The following is a 20546-nucleotide window of genomic DNA, read 5'->3' as shown; positions in this document are numbered from 1 at the left end:
AATGTATGGGATGGTATGATCTTTAGTCCATCTCTTTTACATTTCAACATAATATCGGAATTATACAAAAGATCTTTAAAAAATGCTGAAGATCACTGACTATGTATTTTTGTCATAGTTGCGAACCCTCTCTGTTACACTTTATTTATCAGAAAGAGAGAAAAGATTACAGCCTTTTCCCTTTCATTTCAGCTTTTTTTTTAAATGTTTTAAATTCCGTCTCTACCTAAAGATTGAATAGAATAAGTATTAATTTGAATACTTATATTAAGAGACCCTATACGGCTATTATATTATATCATGGATTAAATTATAAGAAGATCATACCATCCCATACATTAAAATGCGACCGCCTAAGAACGCGCATACACTACACCACATATAGATGGCGCCACAAAATGTCTTGTAGCTTTCGATTACGCTTGTAGATGGCGTTGTCACTTTTGACATAGATTTATGTCTCGAAAGTGACACTTAACGCCATAAATAATAATTGATGGCAACAAGGCATTTTTGTCGCGCCATCTATGTGTGGTGTAGTGTATGCGCGTTCCTAGGCGATCGAATTTTAATTTATGGGATGGTATGATGTTCTTATATTTAATCTATGATTATATCCTAACTGTTCCTACTTGAAATGTTCACAAAATTATCAGAGAAACCTCTTGGTGAAAAGTGATATAATTTATTATATAATATTACAGATATTTATGTTGAAAAAAAGAAAAAATGTGAGAACTACGTAATATGTATATATAGACCATAATTTATTTAACTATTGGCCATGACTATAAGTTACGAATCAAAAACTACAAAAGTTATTTATTTTATTATTTTGAAAACAAAATGAACAAGCTAGGCCGTTCAATAAGTTATTATATTTACATAAGTTTATTTTAATGAAGGTAGAAATGCTACTATTTTGATATTTGGTTCTAATATTCCTTACACATTAGACCACACTAAAACATGACACAAAAATAAGACTATATATTCTCAGTACAAAACTAAAACTAAAATTCATTTACTTAAAAAAATCATAATCACAACATATTTTATTAGATTACACTTATAAATAAATAAGTTTAAAAATTCGACAAAATACTGAGGCATTTACAAAAACCTTAAAAAAATAAATTAAAATCAATAGGAAAATATGAAGTTACTATTTTCTTCCGCTAGATGTCACCTCTTTTGTGTTCGTACATTTCAAAATGGACCTTACGTACATGAAAAAAGTCCCATTTCTGATCCTATCGTTTAAAATTAATTCAACATGCAATCAATGCAACCATGCACAGAAATATCTAAGCGGCGAGGTCTTCAAAATAAACTTAACACTATTTTATTATTAAGAGAACCAATGTATATAATTCTGAATATCTCATTCGCTTAGATACCTTTGTTGTACAGTCGCCATCAGATATATAAGAGCGCCCGAGGTACTCAAAAATATCTGAACACGCCTCTGATGTGATGGCGACTGTACAACCATTTTCCATTTCAACATTTATTATAATATTTTTTAGCACGAGGTGACAAACTGACATGTTAGCTCGTCAGATGGCGTTACTATAATCGCTTGCTGTCACAGTTATTAATTTAATTCTCAAATAACTACGACAACTACAATCATATGACATAGTATATCAATGTAGATTGATTCAAATAATAAGTTACAGAAATGTTGAGTAATTCTACATCCGAGAATTTCCAAATTAAGATATTCCTCAAAAATATTAATTCATTTAGAAGACAATTTATGTAGATTAGATATTACAGATTTCACACATAATATTATTGAGTTTTCCATTAAAAAGTATTTAGTCAGTATTATGACGTTCCACACAAAATGGAAGTAAAGCGTCATGAAACTGACAGTAAATTGGAAAGTAAGACAGAGTCAGACCAAGCTAATTCTGCATGGTTTTTCATTTGCAATGACTGTTTAAATGTCACCAATAATGTACACAATAGAAACACTAAACATCTACTGTATCTAATGTACGTTCAACCAATTTGAATCCTAGAACCCTGTCTCATTAACACCGTGCTTTATTTGAATTATTTGCTATATAATTCACATTGACGTTTACTGTGAAAAGGTTCTACAGTTGCCTAGGAGTCCAATTGATTGCACTGTCCAATTTTGACTCTGAAAATGTGTCCCAAAACTCGTTATTTTAGACTTTAATAATACCGAAATTTAGTTATGCTTGCCGCAATCCATGTGGCGACGGATGTTATAGTACTATCCCTCTCTAACGCACTGAGTCTCCATTTGCATGAAAGAGATAGCAATATGACTTCGCTAGTTAGTATTGCGGCGAGTATAGTCTACTAGGAACACCTAAAAGTTTACTAAATTCTAACCAGTCAGCACTTTACTTTCACCATCCAAAGATTCACCGAGCCAGCTACTAAAACATTCACCCTCGTCGGTATTAACCGCTCTATACAGATCTTTGGCGTACTCATTGTCACTTCGGGAAAGAAACACGTCGGACACGCGAAGTTGCACCGGGTCAGTGGGTGAAGAGTCTCGGAGGTGACCAAAATTATTTATATGGTGAAATTCGGTGAAAACCGTGTTGTTTTCGATGTTAACACTTGATGAAGAATCTCTGAGTTGCTCAAAATTATCACTATGAGATTTAAACACGTTTGAATCTCTAAACAAAGTTTCCGCACTGGAAGAGTCCCTGATGTGAACAAAATGACCATGAGACTCAAAATGTGCGGTGTCGCTTGAATCAGCGCGTTGCGCTCCGGATGAAGATTCTCCAAACTGCACAAAATTATCACAATTTGAGGGGTCTGGTGAAAAGTTTAGGTTCACTGAAGATGATGGTAGAAAGTTTTTTATACTGTCCGTTTCGCCACACGATTCTTTGAGTGCGCTGTGGCTTACTGCTCCTTCCGCTCCTCCTAGAATAGAATAGAAGAGAATTTTAGCAGTCAATTGCAAACTGTGAAGTGATTTGAGTTGTAACTACCCATTAAAACAAAGATTAACTGAGTATACTGGAGCAAATATTACCTGTGATACCCCAAAGGTCCAAAACTCAACGGCAAAACAACTTTCTTTGAGCAAACGCTCGACTAACTTCTTTCTTTACATACATACTCTCACGCCTGTATTCCCAAAAAGGGTAAGCATTGCACATGAAACTGCTCAAGTTTCATATGCCACTCTTAACAATGAACAGGTTGAAATAATACGAAATCGTGATATTATTTGTACATTGACAGGTTGATGGCCCTCGCCACAATTGAACCCCGCCCCAGTCAACTACCACTACACCCACTGGAGAAAAGGGGGTGGTGGTCGTATCTCGTCACCAATTTCACAAACACACACATTCGACGACCGGTCTGGCTCAGTCGGTAGTGACCGTGTCTGCTAAGCCGCGGTCCTAGGTTCGAATCCTGGTAAGGGCATTTATTTGTGTGATGTTCCTGAGTCATGGATGTTTTCCTATGTATATAAGTATGTATTTATCTATTTAAGTATGTATATCGTCGCTTAGCATCCATATTACAAGCTTTGCTTAGTTTGGGGCTAAGTTGATCTGTGTGTTGAAATATTGGGGACACCATATTTTTATTTTTATATTCTTTCAACATTTTCATTAAGCGATACATCAAACGCTAACTGAGGCAAACCGTACCTGACATATGTACGAAGTATGTAATATATATGAGAGTAGACTGGGGTAAGTCGTACCTGTCATACGAAGTCCAGCGCATCGTGCGACTTGGTCGGGAACTTGCCAAAAGAACGCTTCTTGAGCGAGCGCTCTACCAACTTCTTTATCTCGCTTACGATGAACACGCTCGACGTTAGACAGACTAGGAAGATGATGTCTGAAACAAAGAGATTTTAATGTTTAAACGCAAATAAACGCTACTATTAGAATATTAGAACAAAAAATTAACGATATGCCGCAGCACTTCTAGTATGAATTTCGTCTAACCAAAGACATATGTAACTCCGTATAGACAGATAAAGTCTAAGAAAAAAACGTACCTCAAAACCATACAGAAAAAGGTACGGTGACCTAGATGGCGATACACCTTTGGGAGACGCTCGGCTAGATGGCGCTAATATTAATATTTGACATTTTAACACATATCAAGCTAGGAATATGTGCCAAATTGTCAAAACTGAGGTTCAAAAGTTTTAAGCTTGTGTCGAGAGATGGCAGTCTGTGCAAGTGTGCACTGTGATTACACATTTTACTTTGACAGTAACTCTCTATAATACTCGATCCTCTTTGGTCTAACTTATTGCACGTATAGCTTGTAAAATATCCTAATTTTTGTAATCAATAAACGGGCTAGTGTTTCAAGATTGATTATACTATAATTTATAGTTTTAAGTTAGGTTTTACGTAAGTAGGCTGAAACGTATATCCAGCTTATGAATCTGGAAAAAAATGTCTACACAATTGGTCTACATTGCAAACCTTGCGAAATGGACACGAATGCTGTTGAAATATCCTTGGTGAATGTAGAAATATACAGTATATATACCTAGGCCCAAAAAATATTTTCGGTAACTTCGATATTTTGGTTTATTTCAACATTTTCCTGTTCTTTGTCAATGTAATTTTGGGCCACTCTGTACACTCACCCCTGTAGGATCGGGCACAGATAGACATTCAAGCGCGCGCAGCGCGTTCTTACATTTCAGCAGGATGGGTAGCAAAACTCCGTAGCATAGCGCGCTTATACATTCAGCAATACGAAGTCTGAGCTTATACCTTCTCCAGTACCTACACTTAATCCTGTAGGCGATTCGGACGCGCGCAGCGCCATCTTACATTAAGCATATAACCACTGACTTCAGCTCTACTTGGATCTCAGCCTACGGCTATAACCCCCCAACCGGAAAAATATGTATACAGAATTAAAATTTTATTGGCTGTACATTAAGGTGTGTATACAATTTTGGCACTTTGTCTGTGCAAGACTGCACTGCACAGTTTTTAGGGTTCCGTAGTCAACTAGGATCCCTTATAGTTTCGCCATGTCTGTCTGTCCGTCCGTCCGTCCGCGGATAATCTCAGTAACCGTTAGCACTAGAAAGCTGAAATTTGGTACCAATATGTATATCAATCACGCCAACAAAGTGCAAAAACAAAAAATGGAAAAAAATGTTTTATTAGGGTACCCCCCTACATGTAAAGTGGGGGCTGATATTTTTTTTCATTCCAACCCCAACGTGTGATATATTGTTGGATAGGTATTAAAAAATGAATAAGGGTTTACTAAGATCGTTTTTTGATAATATTAATGTTTTCGGAAATAATCGCTCCTAAAGGAAAAAAAAGTGGGTCCCTCCCCCTCTAACTTTTGAACCATATGTTTAAAAAAATATGAAAAAAATCACAAAAGTAGAACTGTATAAATACTTTCTAGGAAAATTGTTTTGAACTTGATAGGTACAGTAGTTTTTGAGAAAAATACGGAAAACTACGGAACCCTACACTGAGCGTGGCCCGACACGCTCTTGGCCGGTTTTTTTGTATATTATTTATTATTTTATCTTTTTAACCCCCAACGCAAAAATGACGGGGTGTTATAAGTTTGACCTGTCTGTCTATCTGTTTGTCTGTCTGTCTATGTGTGTGTCTGTCTGTGGCATCGTAGTTCCCGAACGGATGAACCAATTTAGATTTTTTTTGTTTGAAAGCTGAGTCAGTCGGGAGTGTTCTTAGCCATGTTTCATGAAAAACTAACAAACTAATTCCACTCACCATGTCCGGTTAGAGATTCAGTGAGGAAGACCCTCTGCAGCGGCGGGAAGTACACCACCAGCATCTGTCCCACCAAGCTCAGCGTGACGGCCGCCAGGAACATCTTGTTGGAGAACAGGCCCACTTGGAACACGGACTTTGTCTGCGAGCGGCACGAGAGGGCGTTGAACATGTCGAACAGGACGAAACAGGTGAAAGTCATGGTTGTGTCGCGGGGGGTGATCTTGTTGTCGGACATCTGTGGACAATTTGAATAAAAATGAAATAAAACTATGGAACCCTACTCATAGTGTTGTGTTCCTGCCGGTGAGTAAGGCTGACAGAGCTCAACGAGGGTGCGGTGTGCTGGCGACGGGAGGACTTACGGAACTCATTCGTTCCGTCTATTGTCCTTTGAGTCGTCGGCAACCCGAATCCTCCTTGGAACTTGTACACTCCTTTTTGCTGTGTACTTAACACAGCAAAAGGGAGTGTACAAGTTTTTAATGGGGTGGCAACGCGCATGTGACACTCTTTGAGTTGCAGGCGTCCATAGGTTACGGTGACCGCTTTACATCAGGCGGGCCGTAAGCTTGTTTGCCACCGACGTAGTATTAAAAAATAAAAATGGAAACGGATGAAATCGCGTATAATGAATTTACAATTCATCCCATAGATCAAGCAAACGTATCTACTTAGCGTGTCAAATGAACTCAGTGCAATCCACTGAGTTGTCCGTCTTTAATCGCAGCTTGCAGCTTTCGGGCGTCAATTTTTGTAAGTTGAAGTCAATCAAAACATAAAAAATGCCTCGTTACGTGATATTCAATTGCAACAACACAAAAATTATGAACAATCAAGAGCCTGAGACATATTTAAAATTACAGGCAAGAAACAACTTCAGTACAAAATTTGACACGCTCGGTCCCTATACAAATAGATGAACTTGTTTCTTCTATCTAAATAAAGTTCTGTGATTCATCCCGACGTTTCGGCAAGTATAACAATAACACATTTGCAGTTCGCACGTAGAGTTTGAAAAATATCCATATAATTGTTCCGTTTGCATGTAACGGAAGGGTTACCACGGAAGACCAGGGTCAAAAGTATCCAAAAGGTACTTTGACACCAAGCCGAGTGGAAACTAACTTGAATAATATTCTTAAGGGTCTCTCACACTTAATTAATTCATTTATTATGTATGAACACGATGAAATATTTTTTTTTTGCGAATTTAACTAAAAGTGATATACAGGATGGTTCCTGATAACGAATTAACGAACCTAACTACATGTCGAATTTAACGGAAAACAAAAAAAACACGGTGTATTAGTTACCTCTCTGTTGAAGACCCAGAGCGTGCCGGCGATGATGATGGCGGCGGAGAGCAGCACGTTGGCGAGCAGCGCGCGCGAGATGATGCGGCGCGAGGTGTCGCGCGGGCGCCGCCGCGTCACCTCGTGGTCCACCGGCTCCACGCCCAGCGACTGCGCGGGCGGCCCTGCCGACAGTATAAATGTGTCACAATCATAGATGTGGGCGTGGAGCCGGTGGACCACGAGGTGTCGCGCGGGCGCCGCCGCGTCACCTCGTGGTCCACCGGCTCCACGCCCAGCGACTGCGCGGGCGGCCCTGCCGACAGTATAAATGTGTCACAATCATAGATGTGGGCGTGGAGCCGGTGGACCACGAGGTGTCGCGCGGGCGCCGCCGCGTCACCTCGTGGTCCACCGGCTCCACGCCCAGCGACTGCGCGGGCGGCCCTGCCGACAGTATAAATGTGTCACAATCATAGATGTGGGCGTGGAGCCGGTGGACCACGAGGTGTCGCGCGGGCGCCGCCGCGTCACCTCGTGGTCCACCGGCTCCACGCCCAGCGACTGCGCGGGCGGCCCTGCCGACAGTATAAATGTGTCACAATCATAGATGTGGGCGTGGAGCCGGTGGACCACGAGGTGTCGCGCGGGCGCCGCCGCGTCACCTCGTGGTCCACCGGCTCCACGCCCAGCGACTGCGCGGGCGGCCCTGCCGACAGTATAAATGTGTCACAATCATAGATGTGGGCGTGGAGCCGGTGGACCACGAGGTGTCGCGCGGGCGCCGCCGCGTCACCTCGTGGTCCACCGGCTCCACGCCCAGCGACTGCGCGGGCGGCCCTGCCGACAGTATAAATGTGTCACAATCATAGATGTGGGCGTGGAGCCGGTGGACCACGAGGTGTCGCGCGGGCGCCGCCGCGTCACCTCGTGGTCCACCGGCTCCACGCCCAGCGACTGCGCGGGCGGCCCTGCCGACAGTATAAATGTGTCACAATCATAGATGTGGGCGTGGAGCCGGTGGACCACGAGGTGTCGCGCGGGCGCCGCCGCGTCACCTCGTGGTCCACCGGCTCCACGCCCAGCGACTGCGCGGGCGGCCCTGCCGACAGTATAAATGTGTCACAATCATAGATGTGGGCGTGGAGCCGGTGGACCACGAGGTGTCGCGCGGGCGCCGCCGCGTCACCTCGTGGTCCACCGGCTCCACGCCCAGCGACTGCGCGGGCGGCCCTGCCGACAGTATAAATGTGTCACAATCATAGATGTGGGCGTGGAGCCGGTGGACCACGAGGTGTCGCGCGGGCGCCGCCGCGTCACCTCGTGGTCCACCGGCTCCACGCCCAGCGACTGCGCGGGCGGCCCTGCCGACAGTATAAATGTGTCACAATCATAGATGTGGGCGTGGAGCCGGTGGACCACGAGGTGTCGCGCGGGCGCCGCCGCGTCACCTCGTGGTCCACCGGCTCCACGCCCAGCGACTGCGCGGGCGGCCCTGCCGACAGTATAAATGTGTCACAATCATAGATGTGGGCGTGGAGCCGGTGGACCACGAGGTGTCGCGCGGGCGCCGCCGCGTCACCTCGTGGTCCACCGGCTCCACGCCCAGCGACTGCGCGGGCGGCCCTGCCGACAGTATAAATGTGTCACAATCATAGATGTGGGCGTGGAGCCGGTGGACCACGAGGTGTCGCGCGGGCGCCGCCGCGTCACCTCGTGGTCCACCGGCTCCACGCCCAGCGACTGCGCGGGCGGCCCTGCCGACAGTATAAATGTGTCACAATCATAGATGTGGGCGTGGAGCCGGTGGACCACGAGGTGTCGCGCGGGCGCCGCCGCGTCACCTCGTGGTCCACCGGCTCCACGCCCAGCGACTGCGCGGGCGGCCCTGCCGACAGTATAAATGTGTCACAATCATAGATGTGGGCGTGGAGCCGGTGGACCACGAGGTGTCGCGCGGGCGCCGCCGCGTCACCTCGTGGTCCACCGGCTCCACGCCCAGCGACTGCGCGGGCGGCCCTGCCGACAGTATAAATGTGTCACAATCATAGATGTGGGCGTGGAGCCGGTGGACCACGAGGTGTCGCGCGGGCGCCGCCGCGTCACCTCGTGGTCCACCGGCTCCACGCCCAGCGACTGCGCGGGCGGCCCTGCCGACAGTATAAATGTGTCACAATCATAGATGTGGGCGTGGAGCCGGTGGACCACGAGGTGTCGCGCGGGCGCCGCCGCGTCACCTCGTGGTCCACCGGCTCCACGCCCAGCGACTGCGCGGGCGGCCCTGCCGACAGTATAAATGTGTCACAATCATAGATGTGGGCGTGGAGCCGGTGGACCACGAGGTGTCGCGCGGGCGCCGCCGCGTCACCTCGTGGTCCACCGGCTCCACGCCCAGCGACTGCGCGGGCGGCCCTGCCGACAGTATAAATGTGTCACAATCATAGATGTGGGCGTGGAGCCGGTGGACCACGAGGTGTCGCGCGGGCGCCGCCGCGTCACCTCGTGGTCCACCGGCTCCACGCCCAGCGACTGCGCGGGCGGCCCTGCCGACAGTATAAATGTGTCACAATCATAGATGTGGGCGTGGAGCCGGTGGACCACGAGGTGTCGCGCGGGCGCCGCCGCGTCACCTCGTGGTCCACCGGCTCCACGCCCAGCGACTGCGCGGGCGGCCCTGCCGACAGTATAAATGTGTCACAATCATAGATGTGGGCGTGGAGCCGGTGGACCACGAGGTGTCGCGCGGGCGCCGCCGCGTCACCTCGTGGTCCACCGGCTCCACGCCCAGCGACTGCGCGGGCGGCCCTGCCGACAGTATAAATGTGTCACAATCATAGATGTGGGCGTGGAGCCGGTGGACCACGAGGTGTCGCGCGGGCGCCGCCGCGTCACCTCGTGGTCCACCGGCTCCACGCCCAGCGACTGCGCGGGCGGCCCTGCCGACAGTATAAATGTGTCACAATCATAGATGTGGGCGTGGAGCCGGTGGACCACGAGGTGTCGCGCGGGCGCCGCCGCGTCACCTCGTGGTCCACCGGCTCCACGCCCAGCGACTGCGCGGGCGGCCCTGCCGACAGTATAAATGTGTCACAATCATAGATGTGGGCGTGGAGCCGGTGGACCACGAGGTGTCGCGCGGGCGCCGCCGCGTCACCTCGTGGTCCACCGGCTCCACGCCCAGCGACTGCGCGGGCGGCCCTGCCGACAGTATAAATGTGTCACAATCATAGATGTGGGCGTGGAGCCGGTGGACCACGAGGTGTCGCGCGGGCGCCGCCGCGTCACCTCGTGGTCCACCGGCTCCACGCCCAGCGACTGCGCGGGCGGCCCTGCCGACAGTATAAATGTGTCACAATCATAGATGTGGGCGTGGAGCCGGTGGACCACGAGGTGTCGCGCGGGCGCCGCCGCGTCACCTCGTGGTCCACCGGCTCCACGCCCAGCGACTGCGCGGGCGGCCCTGCCGACAGTATAAATGTGTCACAATCATAGATGTGGGCGTGGAGCCGGTGGACCACGAGGTGTCGCGCGGGCGCCGCCGCGTCACCTCGTGGTCCACCGGCTCCACGCCCAGCGACTGCGCGGGCGGCCCTGCCGACAGTATAAATGTGTCACAATCATAGATGTGGGCGTGGAGCCGGTGGACCACGAGGTGTCGCGCGGGCGCCGCCGCGTCACCTCGTGGTCCACCGGCTCCACGCCCAGCGACTGCGCGGGCGGCCCTGCCGACAGTATAAATGTGTCACAATCATAGATGTGGGCGTGGAGCCGGTGGACCACGAGGTGTCGCGCGGGCGCCGCCGCGTCACCTCGTGGTCCACCGGCTCCACGCCCAGCGACTGCGCGGGCGGCCCTGCCGACAGTATAAATGTGTCACAATCATAGATGTGGGCGTGGAGCCGGTGGACCACGAGGTGTCGCGCGGGCGCCGCCGCGTCACCTCGTGGTCCACCGGCTCCACGCCCAGCGACTGCGCGGGCGGCCCTGCCGACAGTATAAATGTGTCACAATCATAGATGTGGGCGTGGAGCCGGTGGACCACGAGGTGTCGCGCGGGCGCCGCCGCGTCACCTCGTGGTCCACCGGCTCCACGCCCAGCGACTGCGCGGGCGGCCCTGCCGACAGTATAAATGTGTCACAATCATAGATGTGGGCGTGGAGCCGGTGGACCACGAGGTGTCGCGCGGGCGCCGCCGCGTCACCTCGTGGTCCACCGGCTCCACGCCCAGCGACTGCGCGGGCGGCCCTGCCGACAGTATAAATGTGTCACAATCATAGATGTGGGCGTGGAGCCGGTGGACCACGAGGTGTCGCGCGGGCGCCGCCGCGTCACCTCGTGGTCCACCGGCTCCACGCCCAGCGACTGCGCGGGCGGCCCTGCCGACAGTATAAATGTGTCACAATCATAGATGTGGGCGTGGAGCCGGTGGACCACGAGGTGTCGCGCGGGCGCCGCCGCGTCACCTCGTGGTCCACCGGCTCCACGCCCAGCGACTGCGCGGGCGGCCCTGCCGACAGTATAAATGTGTCACAATCATAGATGTGGGCGTGGAGCCGGTGGACCACGAGGTGTCGCGCGGGCGCCGCCGCGTCACCTCGTGGTCCACCGGCTCCACGCCCAGCGACTGCGCGGGCGGCCCTGCCGACAGTATAAATGTGTCACAATCATAGATGTGGGCGTGGAGCCGGTGGACCACGAGGTGTCGCGCGGGCGCCGCCGCGTCACCTCGTGGTCCACCGGCTCCACGCCCAGCGACTGCGCGGGCGGCCCTGCCGACAGTATAAATGTGTCACAATCATAGATGTGGGCGTGGAGCCGGTGGACCACGAGGTGTCGCGCGGGCGCCGCCGCGTCACCTCGTGGTCCACCGGCTCCACGCCCAGCGACTGCGCGGGCGGCCCTGCCGACAGTATAAATGTGTCACAATCATAGATGTGGGCGTGGAGCCGGTGGACCACGAGGTGTCGCGCGGGCGCCGCCGCGTCACCTCGTGGTCCACCGGCTCCACGCCCAGCGACTGCGCGGGCGGCCCTGCCGACAGTATAAATGTGTCACAATCATAGATGTGGGCGTGGAGCCGGTGGACCACGAGGTGTCGCGCGGGCGCCGCCGCGTCACCTCGTGGTCCACCGGCTCCACGCCCAGCGACTGCGCGGGCGGCCCTGCCGACAGTATAAATGTGTCACAATCATAGATGTGGGCGTGGAGCCGGTGGACCACGAGGTGTCGCGCGGGCGCCGCCGCGTCACCTCGTGGTCCACCGGCTCCACGCCCAGCGACTGCGCGGGCGGCCCTGCCGACAGTATAAATGTGTCACAATCATAGATGTGGGCGTGGAGCCGGTGGACCACGAGGTGTCGCGCGGGCGCCGCCGCGTCACCTCGTGGTCCACCGGCTCCACGCCCAGCGACTGCGCGGGCGGCCCTGCCGACAGTATAAATGTGTCACAATCATAGATGTGGGCGTGGAGCCGGTGGACCACGAGGTGTCGCGCGGGCGCCGCCGCGTCACCTCGTGGTCCACCGGCTCCACGCCCAGCGACTGCGCGGGCGGCCCTGCCGACAGTATAAATGTGTCACAATCATAGATGTGGGCGTGGAGCCGGTGGACCACGAGGTGTCGCGCGGGCGCCGCCGCGTCACCTCGTGGTCCACCAGCGACTGCGCGGGCGGCCCTGCCGACACGTCACAATCATAGATGTGGGCGTGGAGCCGGTGGCGAGGTGTCGCGCGGGCGGCCCTGCCGACAGTATAAATGTGTCACAATCATAGATGTGGGCGTGGAGCCGGTGGACCACGAGGTGTCGCGCGGGCGCCGCCGCGTCACCTCGTGGTCCACCGGCTCCACGCCCAGCGACTGCGCGGGCGGCCCTGCCGACAGTATAAATGTGTCACAATCATAGATGTGGGCGTGGAGCCGGTGGACCACGAGGTGTCGCGCGGGCGCCGCCGCGTCACCTCGTGGTCCACCGGCTCCACGCCCAGCGACTGCGCGGGCGGCCCTGCCGACAGTATAAATGTGTCACAATCATAGATGTGGGCGTGGAGCCGGTGGACCACGAGGTGTCGCGCGGGCGCCGCCGCGTCACCTCGTGGTCCACCGGCTCCACGCCCAGCGACTGCGCGGGCGGCCCTGCCGACAGTATAAATGTGTCACAATCATAGATGTGGGCGTGGAGCCGGTGGACCACGAGGTGTCGCGCGGGCGCCGCCGCGTCACCTCGTGGTCCACCGGCTCCACGCCCAGCGACTGCGCGGGCGGCCCTGCCGACAGTATAAATGTGTCACAATCATAGATGTGGGCGTGGAGCCGGTGGACCACGAGGTGTCGCGCGGGCGCCGCCGCGTCACCTCGTGGTCCACCGGCTCCACGCCCAGCGACTGCGCGGGCGGCCCTGCCGACAGTATAAATGTGTCACAATCATAGATGTGGGCGTGGAGCCGGTGGACCACGAGGTGTCGCGCGGGCGCCGCCGCGTCACCTCGTGGTCCACCGGCTCCACGCCCAGCGACTGCGCGGGCGGCCCTGCCGACAGTATAAATGTGTCACAATCATAGATGTGGGCGTGGAGCCGGTGGACCACGAGGTGTCGCGCGGGCGCCGCCGCGTCACCTCGTGGTCCACCGGCTCCACGCCCAGCGACTGCGCGGGCGGCCCTGCCGACAGTATAAATGTGTCACAATCATAGATGTGGGCGTGGAGCCGGTGGACCACGAGGTGTCGCGCGGGCGCCGCCGCGTCACCTCGTGGTCCACCGGCTCCACGCCCAGCGACTGCGCGGGCGGCCCTGCCGACAGTATAAATGTGTCACAATCATAGATGTGGGCGTGGAGCCGGTGGACCACGAGGTGTCGCGCGGGCGCCGCCGCGTCACCTCGTGGTCCACCGGCTCCACGCCCAGCGACTGCGCGGGCGGCCCTGCCGACAGTATAAATGTGTCACAATCATAGATGTGGGCGTGGAGCCGGTGGACCACGAGGTGTCGCGCGGGCGCCGCCGCGTCACCTCGTGGTCCACCGGCTCCACGCCCAGCGACTGCGCGGGCGGCCCTGCCGACAGTATAAATGTGTCACAATCATAGATGTGGGCGTGGAGCCGGTGGACCACGAGGTGTCGCGCGGGCGCCGCCGCGTCACCTCGTGGTCCACCGGCTCCACGCCCAGCGACTGCGCGGGCGGCCCTGCCGACAGTATAAATGTGTCACAATCATAGATGTGGGCGTGGAGCCGGTGGACCACGAGGTGTCGCGCGGGCGCCGCCGCGTCACCTCGTGGTCCACCGGCTCCACGCCCAGCGACTGCGCGGGCGGCCCTGCCGACAGTATAAATGTGTCACAATCATAGATGTGGGCGTGGAGCCGGTGGACCACGAGGTGTCGCGCGGGCGCCGCCGCGTCACCTCGTGGTCCACCGGCTCCACGCCCAGCGACTGCGCGGGCGGCCCTGCCGACAGTATAAATGTGTCACAATCATAGATGTGGGCGTGGAGCCGGTGGACCACGAGGTGTCGCGCGGGCGCCGCCGCGTCACCTCGTGGTCCACCGGCTCCACGCCCAGCGACTGCGCGGGCGGCCCTGCCGACAGTATAAATGTGTCACAATCATAGATGTGGGCGTGGAGCCGGTGGACCACGAGGTGTCGCGCGGGCGCCGCCGCGTCACCTCGTGGTCCACCGGCTCCACGCCCAGCGACTGCGCGGGCGGCCCTGCCGACAGTATAAATGTGTCACAATCATAGATGTGGGCGTGGAGCCGGTGGACCACGAGGTGTCGCGCGGGCGCCGCCGCGTCACCTCGTGGTCCACCGGCTCCACGCCCAGCGACTGCGCGGGCGGCCCTGCCGACAGTATAAATGTGTCACAATCATAGATGTGGGCGTGGAGCCGGTGGACCACGAGGTGTCGCGCGGGCGCCGCCGCGTCACCTCGTGGTCCACCGGCTCCACGCCCAGCGACTGCGCGGGCGGCCCTGCCGACAGTATAAATGTGTCACAATCATAGATGTGGGCGTGGAGCCGGTGGACCACGAGGTGTCGCGCGGGCGCCGCCGCGTCACCTCGTGGTCCACCGGCTCCACGCCCAGCGACTGCGCGGGCGGCCCTGCCGACAGTATAAATGTGTCACAATCATAGATGTGGGCGTGGAGCCGGTGGACCACGAGGTGTCGCGCGGGCGCCGCCGCGTCACCTCGTGGTCCACCGGCTCCACGCCCAGCGACTGCGCGGGCGGCCCTGCCGACAGTATAAATGTGTCACAATCATAGATGTGGGCGTGGAGCCGGTGGACCACGAGGTGTCGCGCGGGCGCCGCCGCGTCACCTCGTGGTCCACCGGCTCCACGCCCAGCGACTGCGCGGGCGGCCCTGCCGACAGTATAAATGTGTCACAATCATAGATGTGGGCGTGGAGCCGGTGGACCACGAGGTGTCGCGCGGGCGCCGCCGCGTCACCTCGTGGTCCACCGGCTCCACGCCCAGCGACTGCGCGGGCGGCCCTGCCGACAGTATAAATGTGTCACAATCATAGATGTGGGCGTGGAGCCGGTGGACCACGAGGTGTCGCGCGGGCGCCGCCGCGTCACCTCGTGGTCCACCGGCTCCACGCCCAGCGACTGCGCGGGCGGCCCTGCCGACAGTATAAATGTGTCACAATCATAGATGTGGGCGTGGAGCCGGTGGACCACGAGGTGTCGCGCGGGCGCCGCCGCGTCACCTCGTGGTCCACCGGCTCCACGCCCAGCGACTGCGCGGGCGGCCCTGTCGACAAACAAACATTCATCAATAATTGTAATTACGAACGGATGACATAAAAAACTCCTGACATTACGAAGTCTAGATTGTCTATGGGTCGCAATGTTGGGATGACAACTTATCGTTATGAACGACCGATATTAACGTTAGAGTTTGTATAGCTTGGAAAAAATGCGTTGATATTAACTACAATAATTTATGAGATTTTTAACCGACTTCTTTACGTAGAAGGAGGGTTTTGTATTCAGTTTCGTATTTATGTTTTATGTACTTATGTTCACCGATGACTCCGAGAGCCACGATCCGATTTTAATAATGTATCTGAAGAAAGCGAAAGTGAGACAAGCCTTTTTCACAGGATTATTGCAAATGTGACGAAAAATAATTAAACTTTGGTTTTAACATAGATATTGTGTGACGGAAAATTGAAAATCCTCTGATGACGTCAGCAGCAAAATTATCGTTAATACATCATTTTATCGACACTTCCAATCCCTAGTAATTGTCTTTGACCATATTTGACGTTTCGTTTGTTTACTATATTGGAGAAGTAAGGCTGAACAGACTTTACTAGATGGTGTGCTCAAATTACTGCACCCATGCGATTAAAACTGCACGAGGCCATGCGCCTGGCGAGGAACAGACGCCTATGGAGGGACGAGGGACCTAGTCTTCAACAGAATGACATGATGTCATGATCTTCAGCATTGAAGGAATGACTAAAGAAAAAGACCATACAGAAAAGGGTACGGTGGCCTAGATGGCATTACATCGTTGGGGTACGCTCAGCTAGATGGCGCTAATATTACTATTTGACATTTTAATACATATCAAGACAACAATATGGGTCAAATTGTCAAAACTGAGGTTCAAAAGTTTTAAGCCTGTGTCAAGAGATGGCAGTCTATGCACTGTGATTACACATTTTACTTCGACAGTAACTCTCTGACTCTATAATACTCGATCCTCTTTGGTAATAGTTATTTGAGAGGGTGGGAGGAAAGAAGCGCTGGTAGCCTAGCGGGTATAATCTTAAACTACATCCAAAAGAGGTCCAACTGCGGTTGCGTCGCCTGGGATATACGCTGTTTGCAACCGATTTAAAGGGACTTACCGTCCATAATAATGTTGATCCACAGTATCTGCATAGCGTTGAGCGGGTTAGGTATGCCCATGAGCGTAGCGAGGGCTATTAGAGAGAGCGCCGCGATGGATGTGGATAGTTGGAAACGGACGAAATTGCGGATGTTGTAGAAGATGCATTTTCCTTCTTCTATCGCAGCGCTGGAAATAAAAATAACCTTATTAAAATGAAAGAAAACTATGGAAACGAATTAAATCGCGTATAATGAATCGTGTCACTGATACCCGTTGACCACGAACGCTGTAAAGTATTCGAAACGTCGGGATGAATTTTAAATTATTTTTCGCGATTTAATCCGTTTCTATAGTTTTATTTCATGAGTAACTATCGCGGTAACCGAAGACAATATAATCTTATTAAAACTGACGACAGGTTTTTTAATATATATCTCGCAAATTACAAAGCCCGTCAAATATTTTCTGTTCAACTAATTATTATGGCATTTCGGGCTTGATAACAATAAATAAATAAGTAAAATAAATATTGGGGGACACCTTACACAGATCAACCTAGCCCTAAACTAAGCAAAGCTTGTACTATGGGTGCTAGGCGACGATATACTTACTTACATAGATAAATACATACTTATATACATAGAAAACATCCATGAATCAGGAACAAATATCTGTGCTCATCCATCACACAAATAAATACCCTTACCGGGATTTGAACCCGGGACCGCGGCTTAGCAGGCAGGATCAATAAGCGATAGGCCAGACCAGTCGTCAACAATATCTTAGACATGCGCATTGCGCACCTTTTTTGAACATAGATTTTCAAAAAAAATAGGACCGATTGAAACCTCTAATCTAGTCTGAACTAGAATAGAACTCTAAATAATATAGTCTGAACACACATTTTAAAATTGTTACTTTCAGACCTTCAGTTGCCTGTGTGGTGACGGGTTAAGAATTTCACCACCCCGTTTCTTCCCGTGGGTGTCGTAGAAGGCGACTGTGGGATATGGGTTAAATTGTGGCGTAGGCGAGAGGCTGGCAACCTGTCACTGCAATGTCACAGTTTCGTTTTTCTTTCAACCCCTTATTTGCCAAGAGTGGCACTGAAGCTTTTTATTAGTTTCATGTGTTCTGCCTACCCCTTTATGGGATATAGGCGTGATTGTATGTATGTACTTTCAGACCTCACAGAAATGCCAGACAAGTCATCTATCGTAAAGTGTTTATACTTAAAGTTCTTATACGATTCAGTTACTATTATACTGTTGATACTTCTGCTTCTGGCCCCGAGTAATCAAATTAATTTTGAAGCGTTTGCTTGCTTATATTTGTAAGATCGAATAAAATAGGAAACAATACATAAAGCGGAATGCGATATCTTACATAATGGTAGCAAAGTCATTGTCGACTAATATCATATCGGCAGCCTCCTTACAAACATCTGTGCCATTTCCCATGGCGATACCGATGTCTGCCCGTTTTAAGGCCACTCCGTCGTTAACACCATCCCCTGAAAACATACAATAATTCGTAAATTTATTATTTATTTATTTATTGGTATTTAGGACAACAACAGCCGTAAATATTCAACTTACATAGGTATTTTTACATAGTCTTAGGCCAATAACAGTTATCCGTTGAGTGAAAAGTAATACACAATACACAATATGTTACTAAAAAAAAATTGTGTTACATATTTAAAATTACAGTGAAAATATGCAAGCCACACAGAAAACAGTGAACTGATGCAAACAATACATACAACGAAAAGTGAAGTTGGAGGTCGATACACAGGTTAAATATTACCCTACCTTAAGAGGGGGTCGTACGAAATCCTCGAAAAGTGCATTCGGCGTTTAACAAATGCTGCTCACATTTCTAAATTAAATGAAATAAAATAAATGTAGTTATTATCTTAAAGAGTGTGTCTACAACTTTTGACTATTCACAATCTCCAATTATTAACGGTGTAATAACTAAACCCACACAAAGTTGACCTAAAATGAGAAAAACGTATGTCGCCGTTTAGTAAACTTTGTTAAAAAAATTCAATACTTTAGTTATAACATTAAGTGATTCTAAAAGCCAGATAAATGGACTACAGGTTTTGAGGTTTTTTATATTTTTCCTCTCAAAGGCAACAAAGAAATTTTACCTTAAATTTAAACTATCGTAAAATTTCCATACATTCGCCATTGCTGTCAGAATTCTCCTTTCGATTAGACGCCCTGAGCGGCTCATCGGAGGCAGACGTGTCGCCGGTCGCTCCGCGTTGACGTTTAAATTTGACAAATATTTTGACAGAAAATAGTGTACGTACACGAAAAACCATACCAGTGTAAAACTGTGCTCAAAATAAATAGGGTAAATCAATAATGTCAGGTGGAGATCCAATCTCATTTAAAGTTTAAAGGTGCATGGCTTGTGCATAAAAAATAAATAAAAATATATCACATTATTAAAGAAAATAACGAACACAACCGAATGAGTATAAATGATTTCATTCTAGTTCGGTTAAATTGAAAAAAGTTTCATGTTTTCTTTTACTCATCGGAATACATTTTCATTACGCTGGTATTAACAGTACGTCATTTTAAAAATATATATGACAGCATCTACGTCAAATTTTGTCAACCAAACTTCACAGGCTGTATGTAAACAATTACAATTTAATTTATTCATACATATATTCAGATACTTATTAATTGATTCTTACTTAGAAAAGAAAAAAGGGGAATGCGAGCGGGTATAGGTTTAGTGCTTGTAGTTCAAATTTAATTGTATATATAAAAAAATGTCTCAATTTCATTAAAGATTTACTCTGTGCATACCACGAACACTTAACCGTAAGTTGAAAACAATAATAATTATAAAGTACCAGCGGACCGCAAGGCGGTATGGGAGAGCAAGCAGCTACACGGGCGGTTCTACAAGGCCCTCACGGGACCCGATGTAGACCTGCTCGCATCGGTGAACTGGTTACGATTCGGGGACCTCTTCGGAGAAACCGAGGGTTTTGCCTGTGCAATTGCCGACGAAGTTATGATGACGAACAACTACCGGAAATATATCCTGAAGGACGGTACGGTCGACATTTGTCGGGCATGCCGCCGTCCCGGAGAGTCACTCAGGCATATCATCTCCGGTTGTTCTCATCTAGCTAACGGTGAGTACTTGCACAGGCATAATCTCGTAGCCAGGATCATTCACCAGCAGCTTGCTCTTCAATACGGCCTTGTGGACCGCGAAGTACCGTACTACAAGTACATACCTGCGCCAGTTCTCGAAAATGGTCGTGCCACGCTCTATTGGGATCGATCTATTATCACTGACAGGACTATTGTAGCCAATAAGCCTGACATTGTCATAATAGATCGATCGCAACGCCGGGCCGTGCTCGTCGACATCACCATCCCCCATGATGAGAATCTCGTGAAAGCCGAGAAGGACAAGTCCAGTAAGTACCTAGACTTGGCTTACGAGATAACCGCCATGTGGGATGTTGATTCGACGATCATTGTCCCGGTAGTCGTTTCAGCGAACGGTCTCATAGCGAAGAGTCTCGACCAACATCTAGAGAGACTCTCGCTAGGTGGTTGGATCAAGGGTCAGATGCAGAAGGCGGTGATCTTGGACACGGC

The 20546-nt window shown here is 51.0% G+C and overlaps 1 protein-coding gene across 1 annotated transcript in view; it reads right to left on the bottom strand.

Moving 5' to 3' along the window:
• Positions 1-1490: 1490 nt before the first annotated feature.
• Positions 1491-20546, bottom strand: part of LOC125231617 (calcium-transporting ATPase type 2C member 1) — a 96736-nt gene continuing 77680 nt past the window's right edge. The window contains 6 exon segments of the mRNA XM_048137082.1: positions 1491-2928; positions 3728-3867; positions 5763-6000; positions 7079-7242; positions 16919-17088; positions 18289-18415. Coding sequence (XP_047993039.1) covers positions 3731-3867; positions 5763-6000; positions 7079-7242; positions 16919-17088; positions 18289-18415 — 836 coding nt within the window. The 3' untranslated portion in view covers positions 1491-2928; positions 3728-3730.

The sequence above is a fragment of the Leguminivora glycinivorella genome, chromosome 12 (genome assembly GCF_023078275.1).
Source record: "Leguminivora glycinivorella isolate SPB_JAAS2020 chromosome 12, LegGlyc_1.1, whole genome shotgun sequence".
NCBI classification, from domain to species: Eukaryota; Metazoa; Arthropoda; class Insecta; order Lepidoptera; family Tortricidae; genus Leguminivora; species Leguminivora glycinivorella.
The sequence above is the reverse complement of the archived record's forward strand: the minus strand, read 5'-3'. Positions and strand labels throughout refer to the sequence as shown.